The sequence below is a fragment of the Capra hircus genome, chromosome 18 (assembly GCF_001704415.2).
Source record: "Capra hircus breed San Clemente chromosome 18, ASM170441v1, whole genome shotgun sequence".
NCBI classification, from domain to species: Eukaryota; Metazoa; Chordata; class Mammalia; order Artiodactyla; family Bovidae; genus Capra; species Capra hircus.
The window spans coordinates 64816660-64836372 of NC_030825.1; the positions used below are offsets into that span (position 1 = coordinate 64816660).

General features: G+C 65.3%; 2 protein-coding genes across 7 annotated transcripts; one reads left to right on the top strand and one right to left on the bottom strand.

Annotated features, from left to right (window-relative positions):
- Nucleotides 5-3647, top strand: LENG1 (leukocyte receptor cluster member 1). 2 transcript variants are annotated; one of them, XM_018063492.1, is made up of 4 exons: nt 5-432; nt 1743-1922; nt 2586-2848; nt 3352-3647. In XM_018063492.1, exons 1-4 carry the CDS (start codon nt 301-303, stop codon nt 3563-3565), a joined length of 789 nt encoding a protein of 262 aa, XP_017918981.1. In that variant the 5' UTR covers nt 5-300; the 3' UTR covers nt 3566-3647. The 2 variants fall into 2 exon arrangements, with proteins under 2 accessions (XP_017918981.1, XP_017918982.1); XM_018063493.1 differs by having other exon boundaries at nt 1743-1866; nt 3352-3641.
- CNOT3 (CCR4-NOT transcription complex subunit 3) lies at nt 3579-19501 on the bottom strand. 5 transcript variants are annotated; one of them, XM_018063421.1, is made up of 18 exons: nt 19233-19501; nt 14621-14695; nt 14451-14518; nt 14111-14185; nt 13872-13961; nt 13561-13689; nt 13375-13470; nt 11833-12052; nt 11620-11753; nt 11116-11172; nt 8486-8846; nt 8283-8406; nt 7533-7731; nt 6126-6225; nt 5852-6050; nt 5646-5778; nt 5054-5179; nt 3579-3937 (listed from the first exon to the last, which is right to left on the bottom strand). In XM_018063421.1, exons 2-18 carry the CDS (start codon nt 14643-14645, stop codon nt 3839-3841), a joined length of 2235 nt encoding a protein of 744 aa, XP_017918910.1. In that variant the 5' UTR covers nt 14646-14695; nt 19233-19501; the 3' UTR covers nt 3579-3838. The 5 variants fall into 5 exon arrangements, with proteins under 5 accessions (XP_017918910.1, XP_017918906.1, XP_017918905.1 ...); XM_018063417.1 differs by having other exon boundaries at nt 3605-3937; nt 11833-12055; nt 19233-19489; XM_018063416.1 differs by having other exon boundaries at nt 3605-3937; nt 11833-12055; nt 14621-14698; nt 19233-19489.

Sequence of the window (19713 nt, forward strand, 5' to 3'; positions counted from 1 at the left end):
TTCCGCGAGAGAGACCGCGCCAGCCAATCAGCGGCTGCGTTCAGGAGCCTCGGGGCGGGGGCACGTGATTGAATCAGAGTCTTGGGGAGCGGCGGTCGCTAGGCGACGCCACGCGCGATTCTCGGAGACGGGGGACGTGGGCCCCGCAGCCAGTCACCTCTCGCTACAGCCCTGGGGGGTCGTGTCAGGCGGCGCAGAGCCAATCCGTGGCCGAGGAAGGAGCAACGGGGCGGGGCCTGCCTCTCGCCAATTGGAAGTGCCAGGAGGTGGGCCCGTCGGTCCGCGGACGGCTGAGGCGCCATGAATATTTTACCCAAGAAGAGCTGGCACGTCCGGAACAAGGACAATGTCGCCCGCGTGCGGCGTGACGAGGCCCGAGCCCGTGAGGAGGAGAAAGAGCGTGAGCGGAGGGCGCTGCTCGCTCAGCAGGAGGTGAGCCCCCGGCCCGGGCGGACGCGGTGCCGCGGCTCAGCGCGCAGGCGCCGGGAGCGGGGCGGCGCCGGGAGCGGGGCGGCGCCGGGAGCGGGGCGGCGCCGGGAGCGGGGCGGCGCCGGGAGCGGGGCGGCGCCGGGAGCGGGCCACCCTGGCGGACCTGGGGCCCGGCTCCCGGGCTGGGCCTGCGGGCCGTGCCGACGTTCCCTTCGACCTCTCCTTGGTCCTCCTGGAGGGCCGGAGTAGGGGGTCGTGAATAATCGGAGCCCTGGGCAGTTCACGGAAGCTCGGGCCGCTTGTTACTTTAGCTGTACAAACACCCTGTGCAGTGAGCTCCTGCTGTCCCCTGGTGGCTCAGACAGTAAAGAGTCTGCCTACAGTGCGGGAGACCCGGGTTCAACCCCAGGGTCGGGAAGATCCCCTGGAGGAGGAAATGGCGGTCCGCTCCAGTATTCTTGCCTGGAGAATCCCCTGGGTGAAGGAGCCTGGTGGGCTACATACCATGGGGTCGCAAGGAGTCGGAAACGACTGAGCGACTTCAGTTTCGCTTTCCCCTGTTGTTCATCCCGTGCAAAGCGCTTGATTTGCAGTCTCTCGGGGCGGTTATCTCCCTTCGGCGGAGAAGTGAGATGGCTTCAGAGGAGCCACAGCGAAGAGTGTCTCAAGCCAGTCCCGCTGCGCCGGGCGTGCCTTTTGCCTGCACCGCTGCGCACAAACGTTAGAGAGTCTCTCTAACTCCTCACCTGTTTGGTTTACAGCTAGCTTCCAGTCCTTTGACTAATCCGATCGTCAGCACTGGCTGGGAGGTAGTCAGGGTTTTTAAAGTTCACCTTTATCGGACTTCCCTAGTGGCCCAGTGGCTTCCAATGCAGGGGCCCCAGATTCAGTCCTTGATCAGAGAACTAGATCACACATGCTATAAAACTAAGATCTGATGCAGCCAAAGTAATATTTTTTAAGTTCACGGTTATCAATAGAAATTGGAAATCAAATGGGCATACTGACTCAGCGCCCTTCCTGGAATTCAGATCATCTGTCCTAATAGATGTTTTGGCTGCCTTTATAGCTGTTTTCATTGTGTCAGAAATGAAATCCCCTCGTTTACTGTTTGGAAGGTGGCTTACAAACCACGCCTTGCCTCACTGCTCCACCCTCTCCCCAGGAAGAGTCAGGTGCCTCTTCTGGGTTCCCAGCGCCCCTGCTCCCTTCCTTCGAGCCCTTGCCACTGCGGTGGTCAGCACCAGGCTCAAGAGTCCCTTGGGTTACAGCTAGGCTCTGAATGTTCTGCCTGTGACTTTCTTTCCCTCCAGGCCCGCACAGAATTCCTACGGAAGAAAGCCAGGCATCAGAACTCACTCCCTGCACTGGAAGCAGAAACGGGAGCCCCAGGCAGTTCTGGCCCTGTGGATCTGTTTCGGGAGCTGCTGGAAGAAGGCAAGGGGGCGACGAGAGGCAATAGAGAGTATGAGGAAGAGAAGCGACAGGAGAAAGTAAGGTGGCCTTACCCTCTTCCTCGGGTCATGGGTGGAGCTAGGGGTGGGGGCGTACCTTGCCCTCAGGTGTGACACGGGTGGAGCTAGGGGTGAGGGCGTACCTTGCCCTCAGGTGTGACTACGGGAGTATTTAGGGAGGTGGTGGGGATTAAACAAGCTAGCGAACTCAGAATAGTGTTAGAACATAGCATGTAAGAGGTGTTGATTATTGCCGGGTGCTAGGTAGACCCCCTCAGGTCTCTAACCTGAAGTGCAAACCTTGAAGATGTTGGGAAGTGTTAAGCTTCTTAAAATGTAAATCAGACGCTGTCCCTCACTTGCCCTCAGGGGTTTCCTATCAGACTGCCTCCCCGCCCGTCCCCCCTCAGTCACTGCTTTACCTGGCTGGCTTCATGGTTTCTTTTTTATCTCCTCAAAGATGCTGCCTTTGAACCCTAACATAAGCAGTCCCCTCCTTCCTATGCTGGTTGTTGCTGAAGCTGTCCTTGTGCCCCAGAGCAGGGGCACCCCGGGGACTGGTCTCTGAAGTCCCAGCAGCTGGCAGAATCGGCTCCTGACAGGCTCTGCTGGCTGAATGTCTGGTTCTGCCTCGGCGGGAACCCTGGCTCCCTGAGAGGGAACGTGCTTCCTGTTCTCACTTTCACATCGTGTCTCCCTCAGGAGAGGCAAGAGAAAGCCCTGGGCATCCTGACATACCTGGGCCAGAGTGCAGCGGAAGCCCAGACTCAGCCCCCGTGGTACCAGCTGCCCCCTAGGCCGGGCGGCCCCGCCTCTGGTCCTGGGCCCGACGAGAGGATCAAGAGCCGCCTGGACCCGCTGCGGGAGATGCGGGAGCACTTGGGGAAGAAGAGAAAGCACAGTGGAGACAGTGGTGGTCACAGCGCAAAGGAAAAGAAGGCACCTGAGAAACGGCGACCCAAAGAGTAAGGAGCCTCCTTGGCCAAGTGGGCACCACGGGCGCTCTGGCTGAGGCAGGGGCTCTGGGGTCTGCAAGGTCAGGCCCGTTTTCGTAACACCGTTGAACGTTTTCAGCCTTGTTCCAGGGTCTGCAGAGACTATGTGGTATTTATTACAAGGCCGCTGCTCTGGTGGCTGGTGGGCCATCTGCTTGCTCTCGTTCACGTTGTATACATTAGATTCTGGACAGCCCTGAGGTGGTTTCTGAGACCAGAGTTTGAGGAGCAGAGGTTTGAGTCAACAGGCGTTCTTGTGTTCCTAGAATGCCAGACCGCCGAGTGCAGGCTGGCACCCTGGCCAGTCTCCTCACAGAGGAGGGGATGAGCTAGGCAGTGCCCAAGTCCGCCCAGCCGAGGATTGGCAGAGGAGCACTGCCCGTCGAGGCCACCTGCCGGGTCCCAGCGTCCAACCCCTGCCCTTCGAGGGGCTGGGCCTCCAGCTTCCCACACTGACTGTACCCTCCCTGCAGGCCTCCGTCCCTGGAGCAGCTGCGAGCGGACCGTCTGCGGCGGGAAGCGGCCGAGAGGGCGCGGGCAGAGGCCCTGCTGGCCCGGGTGGGCGGCACGGCGGCCCCGGAGGAGCAGCCGGAAGAGGTGGACGAGCGGCGGAGGCGGTACAACTCGCAGTTCAACCCCCAGCTGGCCCGGCGTCCCCGCCGCCAGGACCCGCCCGCGGCTCCCTGACTCTCAAGGGGGGACAGGAGAGGCCGCTGCTGCCAGCCGTCATATAAAACTATTTATTCATAAATATTTTCCAAAATGAAAATAGGTTTACCAAAAAATGTCCCTCACTGGGGAGGGGAGGGGGCGGCCCTGGCCCGGGCCCTGGGGCGGGCTGGGGGAGCCTCCCGGCCCCCCGCTGCCAGGGGCGGGGCTGCCGAGGCCGGGCGCCGTCCCCCGGGGGCGGGGCCCTCACCTGGGCGGGGTCGCATGCGGGGAGGGGAGGCGGGGCCGGTGTCACTGGAGGTCCCGGTCCTCCAGGTAGCGGTACTCAAAGGTGAAGCCTTCCTTCTTCCGCTGGCCCCACTTCTCGTAGTCAAAGTAGATGTAGGTGCCCTGGCCGGGGGAGAAGGCGGTCAGTGAAGGCATGGGGCTTGGGCTCCGGCCGGAGGACGGAGGGCCGGCGCTCAGGGCCTGGCAGAGTCGGGCGCCGCCCGCTGTGAGCATAGGCCGCCTCCCCGCACCCTCACGAGGCTCTTCTCGGGCGGGAACGTGCTCGCCCCGCAGTGGAGCCGGCTCTGGCTCCAGGCGTGTGTGCCCAACTCCTGCTGCTCCTTGTGATGGCTGTGCCTTTGGAGCACTGATCACTGCTGTGTGTGAGGCAAACCCTCGAGGCCGCAGAACAGGCGGGCGCCTCCGTCCAGGCATGCTGCCTGGACAGACGTTTTATTACAACCACAGTGGCGCAGGAATTTGAGGGGCTGATGCCTAGAAATACACTCCCTTAAGAGAGTCACAGCCACATGGGCAAGGGACAGGGCTGCAGTCAGTGTCCAGGAGACACTGTGGGGAGGGCGGGTTCTGAGTGACTGGTGGGCGTGCTTCAGAGAACCTGCAAGGACGCAAGGGAGTTCCTTGTTCAGGCCCCTGGCCTCTGCGGAAGGCTAGGTGGAAAAGGCACTGTGGAAGACACCAGCTACAAGTGAAGTGAAGTACAGCACAGCCAGGACACCACATGGCAGGCACCAGCACTTCCAGCCATCAGCTCGTTTAATCCTCACAGCAACTGTGTAAAGGGAGGTCCCGTCACCCCGCTTTTACAGATAAGGAGACGGAGACAGCTGTTCACGTGAACCGTCCAGTCACCAGCTAGAGCTGGGTTCAAACCCAGGTGGTCTGGCTCAGTGAAGTGGAGGTTCTCATTACTTATTAGAACGAGAAGACATCTCCTTCCATGTAGCCGAGCCCCTGCCCTGCTGGGTTTGGGGAGTGTCGCATGCGCCCTGATCTTGGGTGGGAGACACCGCATCCCCCACCCCCAGCTGGAAGCGAGGCAGGGGCCAGGCTGCGCGGGGCTGGGAGGCTCCTCGGAGGAAGGCACCTCGGAGGCTGGTGCCTGTCTCGGCTGACCCGGAGCTGGCCAGGGCGGGGAAGAGGGTGGCCAGGCGGGCCTCGCTACGCGGACTCGGCCCGTGGGGACGGGGCCGACGGGGCGTGGGGAGGGGCCCTCACCTGCTCGAACTCGTCTGTGATGGTCTTGGGCTCCTCGTGCCTCTGGAACCACATCATGTACTTGGTGTGGAACCGCCAGGACTGCTTCTTCAGGGCCTTGGCCGCCAGGTACTGCGCCTTCGTGCCCTGGGGAGGGAAGGCAGGGCGCTCAGGGGTCAGGGCTGGGGCAGGATGGCAGGCTGACCCCAGGCCCCGCCACAGACTGAGCCGGGCTGGGGCCCGAAACACAGCAGCGCGGCTCTGAAGGGAAAGGAGGCAGGAGGTGGAAAGTGCTTTCAGAAAAGCTTTGAGGAGGAAAAGCGACTGATCGTGATGAGAGCCGAGAGCAGGCAGTTTAGACTTTCCCAGGGAGGGCTGAGAGTGGAGGTCACGACTCCGTGGTGGTCCCCAGGGAGGCCTGAATGTGCCCATGGTTGCCGGGGCGGGCGGGCTTCCTGCTGCTGCCCTGGACAGGCCAGCCCCGACCTCGGCAGCCCTGACCCTCCTGCTGGAGCGGGGGAAGGAGTGGGCTGGGGCAGCAGGGGGTTGTGGTCCTGGTAGCTGCAGCGGGGCACCCACCTCACTCCTGCAGCCCGAGGGGGCCCTGCGGTACCTCCAGATAGTAGAAGATGAAGAAGAGCGTCTCGGTGGACAGGCGCTGGTAGAACTCCACGGTGTCCGAGTGTGGGGGTGGCATCTGGTGGTGGTAGGGGGGCGTCGGACAGGGGTTCCGGGGCAGGTACTGCCTGTGGGGGACAGGGGGTCAGGGCCGGCCAAGGGCAGCGGGCCGCGGCCCCCTCGCTTGCCACAGGCCCTCACCGGATGCGCTCCGAGTCTGAGGGGTGGGGCATGTGGTGCCAGGCGGCCTCCTCCATGGCCTGCTGGTAGAGCTGCTCCTTGGTGAGGGGCACCGGGCCCAGCGGACACACGCCCAGTGAAAGCGGGATGTTCACCTCCGACAGCTGCAGGGGGGGCTGGGCCGAGGCCGGGGGCGCTGATGTGCTGCTCAGGAGGATGTCTGCAGGGCGGTGGCAAGCGTGAGGCCACAGCGTGCAGCCTGCCTGGCGGGCCCACCCCGGCCCCGGCCACTCACCTCGCTCAGTCAGGTGTAGCGTGGGTACGGGGTCTTCGATGCCAGAGCTGATGGCCGCACGCTCCGCCATCGACTTCAGCGAGCTCAGAGGCTCGGGGGCCTGGGGAGGAAGGGTGGCTGAGGCCAGGGCGGCGGGCAGGCCCTGGTCCTCGAGGTTGGCACGCCCGCCTCTCCGCTGGGGTTCAGCTGAGCCAAAGCTGTCTGCATAGGACAGACTCCAGCCACGCTGAGCGGCAGGGAGAAGACCCGGGCACAACCGAGTGCCCGCCGACCCAGGCGCCCAACACGCGTGCACCCTGCTGCACAGCACCACAGGACGCCCCCAGGCCCCCGCGCTGCGGATGCTCAGCGCTGCGGGAAGCCCCACCGAGCGCCCGCACGCCAGAAGGGCCTGCTCACTGCCCGCTCTGGCCTGGCCGGCCCCCGCAGCTGCTCTGACCCCTCACCCCATGCTGGCAGTGACGAGGCTCTGCCCTGCTGCCCGGGCTCCCTCACCCCACAGCGTGCTGTGCGCACGGGACCCGAGGGGGCCTTTCCACCCGAGTCTCTCCTGTCCTCTCTCTCCTCAAAACCTTCCGACCCGTCCCCACGGCTCACTCAGGAACCGGAAGAAACAGAGTGTGGACCAGTGTCGGGAACCTCAAGACTCATTTTTCTCCAGGGAAGTAAACGCACACGGGGTTTCCTGTTCACTGTGCCTCTCAAGCCTGGGTGCCTACTCTGAGCCAGACACGGTTCCGAGCGCGTCGTGAGGCCCATCCCAAAGCAGCCCTCACACTGGAGGCGGGACCGTGAGCCCTTCCGTTTTCCAGTTGAAGGAAGGAAGGGGCAGGGGGCAGTGCAGGGCTGGGTCTCCCGAGGAGCCGAGGGCAGACACGCCGGCTCAGGAGGCCGCGCCTGGCCCGCTCACCCTGTCTGCTGAACCTGCCCGCCCCGGCCCTGGGCCCAGCCTGGATATGAGCCCCTCCCCTCACCCTGAGCCCTTGCTGGGGGTCTCCCCACGTTAAGGCAGGTATACCTGCATGGTCCACAGCACCCCGTGCCCTAGCCCAACCAGACCCGCCCCACAGTGTCTGCAGGAAGGTGGGAAGTGAGTTCGGCCAGCACAAAGTGGCTCAGAGCAGACAAGTGTTTTCTGGAGTTAAGAGTTGTTTGTATTCAAAGGGAAGGAAGCAGTGAGGCCCGCAGTGAGCTGTGTGAAACAACAGCCTCATGAGGCGAGCTGGGGCAGACTGACGGATGGAAGGTGACAGTGGACACAGGAGTGAGGCAAGGGTCCCGGGGACAGAGGCCCTGGCAGGGAGCGGCAGAGCAGCTGGAGCCGAGGTGACAGCGCAGGGGTGTGGGCGAGGAGCCAGGGGGCCGTGCAGGCCAGAGGAGGGGCCCCGGGGCGAGGCGCGGGCCCACCTTGATCTCGGGTGTGGCGCTGAACTGCGGAGGCCCGTTCAGCAGGCTGCCAGCGGCCTTGGCCTCACTGAAGCTGGGCGTTGGGGAGCTGGGGGGGTTCACAGGGAGTGGCACCAGGAGGCTGGGTCCCCCTGCGTTGTTCCCTGAGCCTGGAGCCACGCCCCCGGCACCCACTGGGGCTGTGGCACTGGGTTCCTTCCTGTGGAGAACAGATGGGCGCAGGCTCAGAGGAGGGTCCCGGGTGGGACGGACAGGGCGACTCGGAGCTCGGCCAGGTCACAGAGGAAGCGTGCACAGTGGGGCCAGCGGTGGGGCGCAGTCAGCCCAGGACAGGGCCGCGGCCTGGGAACGCGCATCCTCAGGAGGCCTCCTCTGCAGTGGCCGCTGCAGCAGTGTGCGGGGAATGCCCACCCGGAGCCTGCGGAGGCGCCTGGGGCCAGCCCGCATCCCCCAGGGGAGGGGAGCATGCTCTCGGGGTGTTCCTCTGGAAGGAGGACTCTGCGGGGGAGGAGGGCTGCCCTGAGACCGGGAGGAGTGCAGAGAAGAGGACAGAGACTCGCACTTGGAGAAACGGACGAGGACCCGCCTACGGAGCTAGGCCCTGGGAGGACACGGGCCAAGGAGACGCAGAGTGCCCAGCAGTGTGGGGCCCAGGGACAGCCCCGCTCGGACGGGGGCTTCTGGGGAGGGCCACTGGCACGGACAGGCACACGTCTGCGCGCTGGGGCCGCGGCGGGGCCGCACACTCACGCGGTGCTGGGGGGTGGGTTGTGGGGGCCAGGCGGGGGGCCCAGGGCCTGGCTGCCCGTGCTGCTGCCCCCCGTGCTGCTGAGCGCTGCCTCCGCCGGGCTGTCTGCCACCACCGAGCTGTAACCTGGCAGGCAAAAGGGGTCAACGGCGGCCTCCACCACAGCCCCCCGGGGCCTTCCCCCTACCCCCACCGCCCCACTTACTGGTGGCACCGTTCTGCTTGCCGGCGCCCCCGCCTCCGCCACTGTTGCCCCCACCGGCGCCTCCCGCCCCAGGCTGGGCGCTGGGGGGCCGGGGCTGGGTGCTGGGGGGCCCGCTGGGGGCCGGCGGGGCCACAGCCTGTGCGTAGGGGGCAGGGGTGCCCGCACTGTGGCTGGGCGCCGGGCTGGCCTTGGTGCCCAGGGTGCTCGCGGGGGCAGCCACAGCCGGGGCCCCGTTGCTGCCAGGGGCGGCGCTCAGGGCGGAGGCGGCCGGCTGGGGGCCGGGCGGGTAGCTGGGCGGCACAGCCGGGGACTGAGGGTGCTGGCTGCTGTGGACAGGCTTGGAGCCATTTTTGGCTGGAGACTGCAGATGGGAAGGAGCAGAGGGTCAGGACCCAGGGGGCTGCCCACACACCCTCCCTGCGACAAGGCCCATCCTCAGCGCTGGCCCTGCTGCCCCGGCCCTTGCGAGGACCCTGTGGCTTTCATCTCCAGCTCCACGCTGACAACACTCACGCGTTTCCAGCTGGCACCCAGCCCGCCACATCCTACCTGGACAACCCCCAACGACATCCTACAAGGACCTGGGACCCCATCTGATGATGGGGAGACACCCCCACAACTTCCTACAGGGACCTGAGACCCCATCTGATGGGGGGGACACCCCCACAACTTCCCACAGGGACCTGAGACCCCATCTGATGGGGGGGACACCCCCACAACTTCCCACAGGGACCTGAGACCCATCTGATGGGGGCACACCCCCACAACGTCACACAGGGACCTGAGACCCCATCTAATGAGGGGGGGACACCCCCACAACTTCCCACAGGGACCTGAGACCCCATCTGACGGGGGGACACCCCCGCAACTTCCCACAGGGACCTGAGACCCATCTGAAGGGGGGACACCCCCACAACGTCACACAGGGACCTGAGACCCCATCTAATGAGGGGGGGGACACCCCCACAACGTCACACAGGGACCTGAGACCCAATCTGATGGGGGGGACACCCCCACAACGTCACACAGGGACCTGAGACCCCATCTAATGAGGGGGGGACACCCCCACAACTTCCCACAGGGACCTGAGACCCCATCTGACGGGGGGACACCCCCGCAACTTCCCACAGGGACCTGAGACCCATCTGATGGGGGGACACCCCCACAACGTCACACAGGGACCTGAGACCCCATCTAATGAGGGGGGGGACACCCCCACAACGTCACACAGGGACCTGAGACCCAATCTGATGGGGGGGACACCCCCACAACGTCACACAGGGACCTGAGATCCCATCTGATGAGGGGGGGACACCCCCACAATGTCACACAGGGACCTGAGATCCCATCTGACGATGGGGGGGACACCCCCACAACATCTCACAGGAACCTGAGATGCCATCTGATGAGGGGGGGACACCCCCACAACGTCACACAGAGACCCGAGACCCCATCTGATGGGGGGGACACCCCCACAATGTCACATAGGAACCTGAGACCCCATCTGATGACCCGGGGGGACACCCCTACAACATCTCACAGGGACCTGAGATCCCATCTGATGACCTGGGGGGTGGGGCGGATAATGGGAACCACAAATGTCCTCAGAATGAGGGGGCTGGAACCAGCCTGTCCTGCCTAAAAGTACGACAGGAATTCTGAATTAAACTGTCACTAATGTAACTTGGGAAGCTGCTGGTGACCCCCACGCCACAAAGTGGAATCCGGAGCCCAGTGCCAAGCCCACCCCTGCCCCAAGGCCGAGCTGCTGCCGCCCACGCTCACGGCCCGGGCAGCCGGCCCCACCGTCTCCAGGATTGCCCACCGCCTCCCGGATCGCCCCGCTGCCTCCCAGATTGCCTGCCCCCTCCTGGATCGCCCCGCTGTCTCCCGCCTCGCCCCACCACCTCCCCAATGGCCCCGCTGCCTCCCAGGCCCTCGAGCCCACTGCGCACCAAGCAGGACTCCTGAGTCTGACTCTGTCTCCTTCCTGGAACCACACTCGGTCACCCGTTTCACCCCAGCTCCACCACCCCGGCCTCAGCGTGCCCCTGGGGACCAGCCCTCCCAGGAGCCCACACTCGCCTGCCCAAGCCCCCTTCGGGTGTGGCAGGAGTCCCCACTGCGTGCCCCTGTCCAGGCAGAGGCGAGCAGAGCCCACCGGGCTCGCGAGGGGAGACCTGCGGCACACATGGCCAGCACGGTCAAGGCCCAGAGCGCCCCCGAGACACCCAACCCGCGCGGCTCCCGACCTCTCACTGCTCTGGCTTGCTGGGCCCCTCCAGAGCTGCTCCACTGGTGTGGGCCCCAGGCCCCCGCCTGAGGTCCCATACTCTGCAAGCCCAGAGCGCCTGGCCGGCTCCCCGCCATGCTTCCCAGCCCATCACGACGGGCTTGTTGCCCACCGCTGCCTCACAAGGGGAGCCTCCTCTTAATTCCCAGGGCCACCACTCTCCCTGGAAGCACCCGGCGACCACGCCCTGCAGCTGCGCAGGCCTCCCAGGGAGCACCGCCACCTGCCCAGCATGTCCCCGGAGCCCCGCACAAGGGCCCTGCTCGGGCTGCAGTGAGCCCTCAGGGAGGCGCGAATGGTTGAGTGCCCTTGATGGGCCGACCCCCAGCACACCTACCTGGCTGACTTCACTGTCCGTTGAGCGCCCCCTCTTCTTGTCATCTTCCGAGTTTTCCTGATGTTCGAGAGGTGCGGTCAGAACCTGCGAGTCTCTAGGGCCTGACAGAGCCGCCTACTTCTGAGCCCCCAGATCTGAGGCCCGTGGGCCATTCCTGGCCCCAGAGCTGTTCAGGCCCCATGAGCTTCGCCTCCAGGGGAACCTACCCAACCCTGCTCCTCGGGGCTCCTGTGTTTGGGGGCCAGCACCCTCGCCAGCCTCTCGGGGACCCCGGAAGCAGCTCTCCTTCAGGAGTCCCCCCTCCCCCTCCCAGGGGTCCAGTGGCCCAGGCACACCCCCAGCCCCCATCGTCCTCCACAGCCGGACCCACAGAGGCCCTGACTTCCCTGCCGGTGCTCTACAGCTGAGGGCCCAGAGCCCGGACACAGGGGCTCCCAGCAGGACGCTCCCCCGCCACCACGCCCCTAGCCCGAGCCTCTGGGCGACGCGGTCCCCAGGCCTCACCGTGGTGCAGTTGGCTGGGCTGGGCGGGATGGGCGAGCTGGAGGTGGTCGAGGTGGGCGTGCTGCTGGACTGGTTGAAGATCTCGTCCTCCATGTGGCTGTGGCTGGGGGGGGAGGTGGCGACCAGCGCCTGTGCTGTGGGAGCGGGCGGGCGCGTCAGCGGGCAGCCCCCTCGCTGGGCCCCGCCGCCCCCGCAGGCCCGCGCCGCGCTCACGAATGTCCTCGAGGTCCAGGTCGTCGTAGAGGAACTCGTTCTCCTCGAAGTCGGGGTCCTGGGACGAGTCCACGTAGTACTCGACGTCGTCCTTGATCTTGCGGATGGCGTCCACCAGGATGGAGTCGTTGTCCAGCATGCGCAGGATGGTCTCCAGCATGCGCACGTGATAGCGGTGCTTCTCGATGTGCCGCTTCAGGCCCTCGATGCGGTCCTGCTTCTGCTGGCGAGCCCGGGCCGGCTCAGGGGCGGCAGGGCCCCGGACGCCCCCCGAGCCCGCCCCCGCCCGCCCCCACCCACAGAGCCCGCCCCCACAGAGCCCACTGCAGTCCCCGGGCCCCCCAAGTCTTCCTGAGCCCGCCCCCTGCCCTCCTGAGCCCACCCCAGTCCCCGGGCCCCTGAGTCCTCCTGAGCCGGCCCCCTGTCCGCCCCCACCCACAGAGCCCGGGCCCCCTACAGAGCCTGCCCCCGCCCGCCCCCCTGCCCTCACGAAGCCCGCCCCAGTCCCCAGGCCCCCAGGCCCTCGATCCGGTCCTGCTTCTGCTGGCAAGCCCGGGCCCGCCGGCCCCCTCCAGCCCTCCGGAGCCCACAGGGGCAGCACACGCTTCCCACCGTGATATCGCTGCCACTGGCAGGGAGAGCCAGGGAGCCCTGCGGCTCCCTGCGACAGGCCCCATCCACCACCCAGCCACCCGCCTCTCTCAGTGGCAGCCCCACCTGAGCCCACCCGCCTACTGCGTCCATTGCCTGCAGCACACTAACCCCTCGCCCCTCCTCGCCCTAACAGCAGTAACCCCCTCGCCCCTCCTCGCCCTAACAGCAGTAACCCCCTCGCCCCTCCTCGCCCTAACAGTAGTAACGACCAACCCTGTTTGGGGGTGCATACTGCTCAAAACTATGACCACCTCTGTCACCACCCTGACACCACACCCTTATCCATGTACCCCTAAGTCTGGATTCAGAAGCCTGCCACAAAGGCCCCATCGCCTTCACGATTTGACGTCTCAGCTCCAGCTCCAATCCCTCTGCCCTGCAAGGACCTGCCTCCCTCTGACACCCGGCCGCCCCTGTACTGTCCTCCACCCTCCTCTGCACACAGACAGAGGCACCCCTGGAACACAGACCCGGCAGTCCTGGCTCTCTGGGACTCGGGCCCTGGGCCCTGGCTTTGTCTCAAAGCATTCCTCTCCTCAGGCCAAACCAACCGTTCCTCCACGTCCCACTGTACCCACATCTCCCGCCCTCCTCAGGTCCTCGGCCCTCGGTGGCTGGGAGGCCACAGCGGTAGCTCCCCAGCCTGCTGCCCTGGGGGCCTCAGGCTTCATGCTTACCCTCATCTTCCCCAAAACCGCCCCTCCTGACAGTCCACTGTTCACCCAGATGCCAGGCAGCCCCCGCGGGACGGCTTTCCCCTTCCCCACAGCCCCAACTCTCACCATTCCCGCTCCGCCCCACCTGCCTCCGGAGCCCGGGCCCTGACTCCCACCCGCCTGCCTGGACCTGCCCCTGCCCCGGCCCCCGTGCTCTGGGCCCCCCACTCACATCCTTGTCACCCTTCTTCTTGCGCGTCTGCACCGACAGGGACTCCACTTCGCTCTCAAACTGGTCCACCTGCATGTTCAGGGTGTCGATGGTGTTCTGCGCGCAGAGGGGAGGAGACGGTCAGCAGAGTCCTCACCCCACGGAGCCAGGGCCCCAACTTGCTCAACACCCCCTGCCCTGACACACCGTGAGCCACTGGCCGACCTCCTCCTTCTCCTTCTGGGCAGGGTCCACCTTCTGTGCCAGGCCCAGGCCCTCCTTGCTGTAGGCTTTGGTCTTGGTCTCTCGCTCCACGACTTTGAACCGTTCCATTTGCTGTGGAGAGCGCCGTTGGCAGGGGGTCCCGAAGGCGGGAGAGCAGCTGGCTCAGGGCCGGGGAGCGCACACCGGAGCCCCAGGGGCCGCCGCCTGCCTTCCCCAGGTCCTTCTTCTCAGGCCTCTGGGGCCCCAGGACTCCTGCCACCCCCGCCTCTCAGGCACCAACCCCAAGCTCCTACCGTCTCAATGAGCTTGCGGTTGTCTATGAGCTGCCTCTTGTCCTTGATCTCGTTGGATGCTACCCATGTCTTGATCTGGTCCCTCAGCCGCTAGAGGAGGCAACGGCAAGACGGTCAGGCGGCCTCAGGGCGGCCTGGCCCCCAGCTCTCCAGCCCTCAGCTTCCCGGGACCCAGCAGTCCACGCTCCCTGTTCCCACCGCCCTCAGGACACAGGAGTCCAGGCCCCCAGCCCCCTCACTTGAAGCTTCTTAATCTCCTTCTTTAGATCAGCCTCATACTTTTCTTTCTGGTTCGCGTTGGCTGCATTGTGGAGCTGCGGGACGGAGAGAATGCAGGCGTCAGTGTGGTTCTGGCTGCCCGACGGCCCTCTGCAGCGGAAGACTCCAGTCTCTCTGTGGGCTGGGGACTCTGGGGGACCCACCCCCCACGCCCACCAAGCCACCCCAGAGCGGCTTCTCTAAGGTCCTTAGCACCTGGACAGGCAGGGCCCCTCCCGGTCCCTCTCAGGAGCTCCCCAGCCTTGTCCTGTTCGCCCATCCCTGGAGGTGCACCTGGATTTTTAGGCCCAGCCCCGGTACCTTCTGCCAAATATCTTCAAATTGCTCCACGCCCTCGGACACCTTCTTGAGGCAGCGGTCAATCTCACCTGGCAGGGAAGAAAGGAGACTGAGTGTCCTGCGAGGCAGCAGGCACCCGAAGAAGAGTTCCGAGGCGCGAGCGCGCAGCGTGCCGGCGGGAAGCCTGGTACCTTGGAGTTTGCGCTTGTCCGCCATCTTCCCTGCCCTACGGACGCGCTCTCTTCATACTCTCCTGGAGACAGACGCTGCTGGGAGAGAGCGAGGAGGAACACACGCTTACTCCCCGGCTGATGAGGGCCACAAACGAGGCCGGGACTATAGGGTGTGTGGATGGCGAAGGGGAAGAGGCAGTAGCTATCTGGTGACGGAGACCAGGCCCCATTCTCCTCCTCCGGCCCTGACTGCCCAGCACAGGTCTGGCCCATGAGAGGACTCTAGAAGTTTCTGACCAAGGAAATACATATACTTTTTTCACACCTCTGACCCGGGAAGTGGAAAATTCCTAGGGCATGAAACACCTTCTCCCCCAGATGACACTCAAAAGGATTTCTTAGAGCAGGAAAATGGCACATGGCCAAGTCAGGCTGACTGCTGGGGATGAGGCCTTAGACCCAGAGACCACGATTCCCCCAAAGGAGTCAAGCACAAAGGTGACCAGAATCGTAACACAGGGAGAGATCACTCTCCAGACAAGTCAGGAGACAGAGAACTTTGCATCCCACAGAGAGGAGTTGGTACCGTATACACACGGTGAAGTTGTAAGGGACAGAGGGGAAGCGTGGTAGGAGCAGACGGAAGGTGCCTACACCTGGGAAAACCAAACCCACCGACCCTTACAGAGGGCTGGACCCCAAGCAGAAGACGGCCTTAGACCTCTGATAAGTTTACTCCAGACGACAATCCTGAAACCAAAGAAGATATTACTACTAACCCTTAGGGCCAACACCACAAAGGGTTAGAGGCGTGGGGCAGAGAGCACCACCAGAGAGGACCAGGAGAGGCGAGCACTCCGACAGAGATGAGAGAGGGCAGGGGACCTCGGCGGAGGCGGGGCTGCCTGCACCCCCGCAGGAGCGGCGGTGCAGACTCAGGGCACCTAAGTCTTCCGACAAGCCTCCTCTACACAGAGATGGGCATCTCCAGCCTACAGGAAGCGACACGAACCCAGAGGGGACTGAGGTCACAGGGGAGCCACCAGAAGCTTTCCCTGGGGGGAAGGTGCCCCTCAGGACCTGACCCCAAGCCCAGGAGAGACGGCGAGCCTCGGGGAGGGAGGTCCCTGCAGAGGTGGGGAGTGCACCCCATGGGCCAAGGTGGGGAGCCCCCGAGCAGCCCCAACTGCCCAGGCGGAAAGAGCAGGCCGAGGAGGACTAGGAGCCTCGACCCAGAGAGAAGTCACGCCAAGAGCGCCTCCACCACGGAGAAGGAACAGGGAGCCTCCGGAAGAGTCCTGTCCCCCAGAACTTTCCATGGGGAGAGAAACATCCTGTATCTGTGCTGTCCGTGAACGTGGCAAGGGCAACACAGAGCACAGCTACAGGTTTTGCTACCTAGTTGAGATTCCAATAAAATGTGCTAGCAGCCACCGGAGGGCCAGCGTCTGAGAGCACACCTTCGAACCAGAAGCAGCCCGGGACGGGCCCACCCCCCAGAGGGCCCCACTCTGGGGACGCCAACCTCTGATGGGGCGGGGGAGGCGCGGGGCAGAAAGGGCCAAGCAAGAGGGACAGCTGCACCCTCAGCCAGGGCTGGCTGACACGGCAAGGTGGGGAACACGGGCCAACTCCAGCTCCAGGAAGGCAGAGCAGCCAGAAAAAGCACCCAGGAGCTCGAAGCAGGTGAGGCAGCACCTGGGCCCAGGAGCTCACACCAGGGCCTGGACTGGCCATGAGGCATGCAGCAGTGAGTCTCAGCCAACACCCCGACGCTGGGGCACTTCCTGCTGCCCACGGGGGTGGGGGGCCAGGAGCGCCAGACAGGAGCTTCCGCCCTCCGCCTCTGCCCCAGAAGCTCCACGCGCGGGCAGGGACGGGCACTCCAGCCCAGAGGGTTTACACCCCGAACAAGGCACTGCAGGCCTCAGGGAAGGGGGTCCCCACACTAAATGGGCCTGGGCACCCAGCCCAGGAGAGGGGCTGATGCCCTCTGGAGGGGCAACAGACTGCGGCAGCAGCAGTCCTGAAGGAAGCAGGTGCCGGGGCCAAGGAGAGCCCGAGCCCAGGAGGGACCTCTTCAGACAGCACCTCCAAGTGGGCAGGGCTGAGCCCGTGAGAAGACACCACCTGAGTTGGGGAAGGCAGCAGCTCCGAGGAGGGCACGTACAGCGGGTCGGGTGCTCACACCCCACGATGGGTCGGTACTCACAGGAGCTGAGAGCCTTGGCTGCGGAGGCACCATGCCCCCACCCTGCCCCGAGAAGCCCCCCCAGCAAGTGGGAGCCTGTGCCTCAGATCTGCAGGAAAGGCCTAGAAAGGGGGCTGGAGCCCGAGTCCTGAGGCAGAGAAGCCCTCCTCACAGAAGAGCCCCAGGCTGACAGGGCTGGGGGCCCTGCCACCCTCAGAGGGGCCGCCGGGGAGCTCTGGGGCAGGCGGGCGTGGCAGGGGTCTCGGGGGAGACGTGCAGGTGCTCTCACCGCCCAGAGTCTCTAACGGCACCCAGGACTCTGGAACCCTGGCCTAGGAGACTTAACCAAAACACTCCATCCAGGAGGAAGGCACATCCCCACGAGTCAGGAGCCTATCCTGGGGGTAGGGCGGTGAGCAGTGTGCCAGACCCACAGGAGCCAACGACCACTCGGGCAGGACTAAAACTCACACAGAAGAGCCCCCAAAGAGTCACTTCACGGGAGACCACTCTGCCGCACACGCGCCACAAGAGCCAAAGCCTTAGTCCTGGAGAACCAATACCAAGCGGTCCCTAACCCTGGGGGCTGTCACGAGCCCTGGCCTGCTGGGGAGTGGTGCTGGAAGGCCTCCCTTAACCTGGGAGGCCACTGACAGCAGGAGGCGGACATACCAGGTCCTGGGGTGGAGGGGGTCATCTCCCCGCTGCAAGGCCCAGGACCAAGGCTGGGGGACTGGGAATCCCACCCTGGGGTCTTCCCCTCAAGTCTCGGGCATCTTAACCCCCACATCAAGGAAGCTGGGCCTCAGGAGAGGGCAGACGCCGAGTCCTGCCTAGTGGGACATCACGTGCAGGGCAGAGACATTGGCCCTGGGCACCAGCACCGGGAAGGGTCCTTAGTCCCACGGTGGGGGGCACACAGAAAGGCGCAGACACCTCAAGTCCAACAGTGGCCAATGCCAACACCAACACAGACAGGAACCTACCCCTGGAGGAGGCAACACCGAGAAGTTCCTCATCCTGGGGAAAACAGCCCCACTCCGGCCCCCAAACCCCACGCTGCACAGCACAGGAACCTCAGCCTGGAGAACCTTACACTCCGAGGGGGCTCCAGTAGGGTGGTCTGGGCAGGCTTGAGCCCAGGTTCCATAACTGCTTACACCAAGAGCGTTCTTTAGGACTGGGGAGCTTCCACAGCCACAGCGAGGCGCCCAGGATGAACACTCAGGGGCTGGGGTCCTTGCTCTCTTGCAGGATCACACCCCAGTGAAGGGACTAATGTGAATGGAGACAGAAGCCTCAGACCAAGGGAAGTGACAGCCGACACGGTGAGGGCAGCGAGGTGGGGAAGGAGCCAAAAAAACCAGCACCAAAGGACAGGAGCAGCAACCGTGGGGAGGGGCTTGCCCCCGGGCTCACAGGCAGGGCCTGCTTAGAAAGAAGGGCGCTGGCGCTGCCCGCCACCAGGAGACGGCTGATGCCGCAGGGAGAGCGGGAACTTGGGAGGGGCCCCCAAGAGAGGACCAGGTGCCCGGGACCCACAGGAGCTCAAGAGTCCCACCAAGAAGACCCTGAGGCAGGAGTGACATCAAGAGGAAGTCCACACCCGGAGCGCGCCGGGCAGAGTCTGGATCCAGGAGACAGAGCGTCCAAAAGAGCCAGGGACAGATACTCAAGAGTTAAGAGCTGAGGCCCAAGTGGGCGACAGCGAGGACAGTCGTGACACCCGCGGGAGGAAGGCCTGGGCCGAGGGCCGTGCAAGCTCAGAGCTGGGAGACTTGTCAAGCCCTAGACCTGGCGGACTTGTCACTACAGAGGCAGAAACTTGGGCTGAAACTCCAAGCTCTGGAGCTGGTGTCTTCCCTCCAGAACTGACACCCCCCCCCGACCCTTCCCCAAAGAGAAGAGTGGCGCCCGCGGTGGGAGGGGAGCGGAGAAGAGGGGGAAGGGTGACCCCTCTCCTCGTCCGGGGGACTCGCAGCCCCACACCCACGCGAAGGGGGCAGCCTCGCCCGGAGACCGCCCCCCCAGCACAGGGGCTGCAGCCGAGGGGTGGGGGGCAGGCACCTGAGCCCCGAGAGGGCGGGCGCCTGCGGCCAGGGGCGCCTCCGTCCTTCCAGCGAGGAGCCAATACCGACGCGGAGAGGGGCGGGCACCTCGCACCCTCACACCCCACGGGGGCCCGACGCGGACGCCGCGCGGGGCCGGGGTCGGACCCCCGGGCGCCGCTGAGGGGCGTGGAGGAGCGGGGCGGGCGTGCGGGGGCCGCGCACCGCCCGGCGGACGGCGAGCGCCGGGGCCGCGCGGGGCGGGGGCGCCGCGCCGGCCATGTCGCGACAGGCGGCGGGGTCGCAGGGGCGGGAGGCGGCGGGGAAGGCGGCCGACGGCGCCGAGGGAGGAGGGGAAGGGGTCCGGCCCAGTCGAGCCTGACGCTCTCACCACAGGAGCTGGCGCCGCCGCTGAGGAGCGTATCGCGACAGGCGGGGGAGGCGAGCGCCCGCCGCCTTATTCTCGCGCCCCGGGCCCGGGCGCTATCGCGATAGCGGCGCGAAGCGGAAGTGGGGTGGGGGGAAGTGGGCCCGGGGTTGTTCTGACGACGGGGTCGGGGCTCAAGGGAGGCCGCGGCGTCTGCCGAAGGCTCCGCGGAAGCTGACCGGGCCCGGTCCAAGATGGCGGCGGCGGAGGAGGCCTCCCCTCCTCTCTTCTCGTCTCTGGCGCCGACCCGCCCCCGTCCCCCGAATATAGGCCTATCATTGCTCCGGCCGCACGTCGCTCTTGCCCGTCGAGCTCGCTCTATTGGTTCTTGTTTGGGATGCGGCCGGCCCCCTCTCGATGATTGGACAATCGTTGCAAGGCGCGGCGTTCGATTGGCTTCCCGCGCGAGCTGCTGGGATTGGCTCACTCTTTCTTCCCCGCCCCG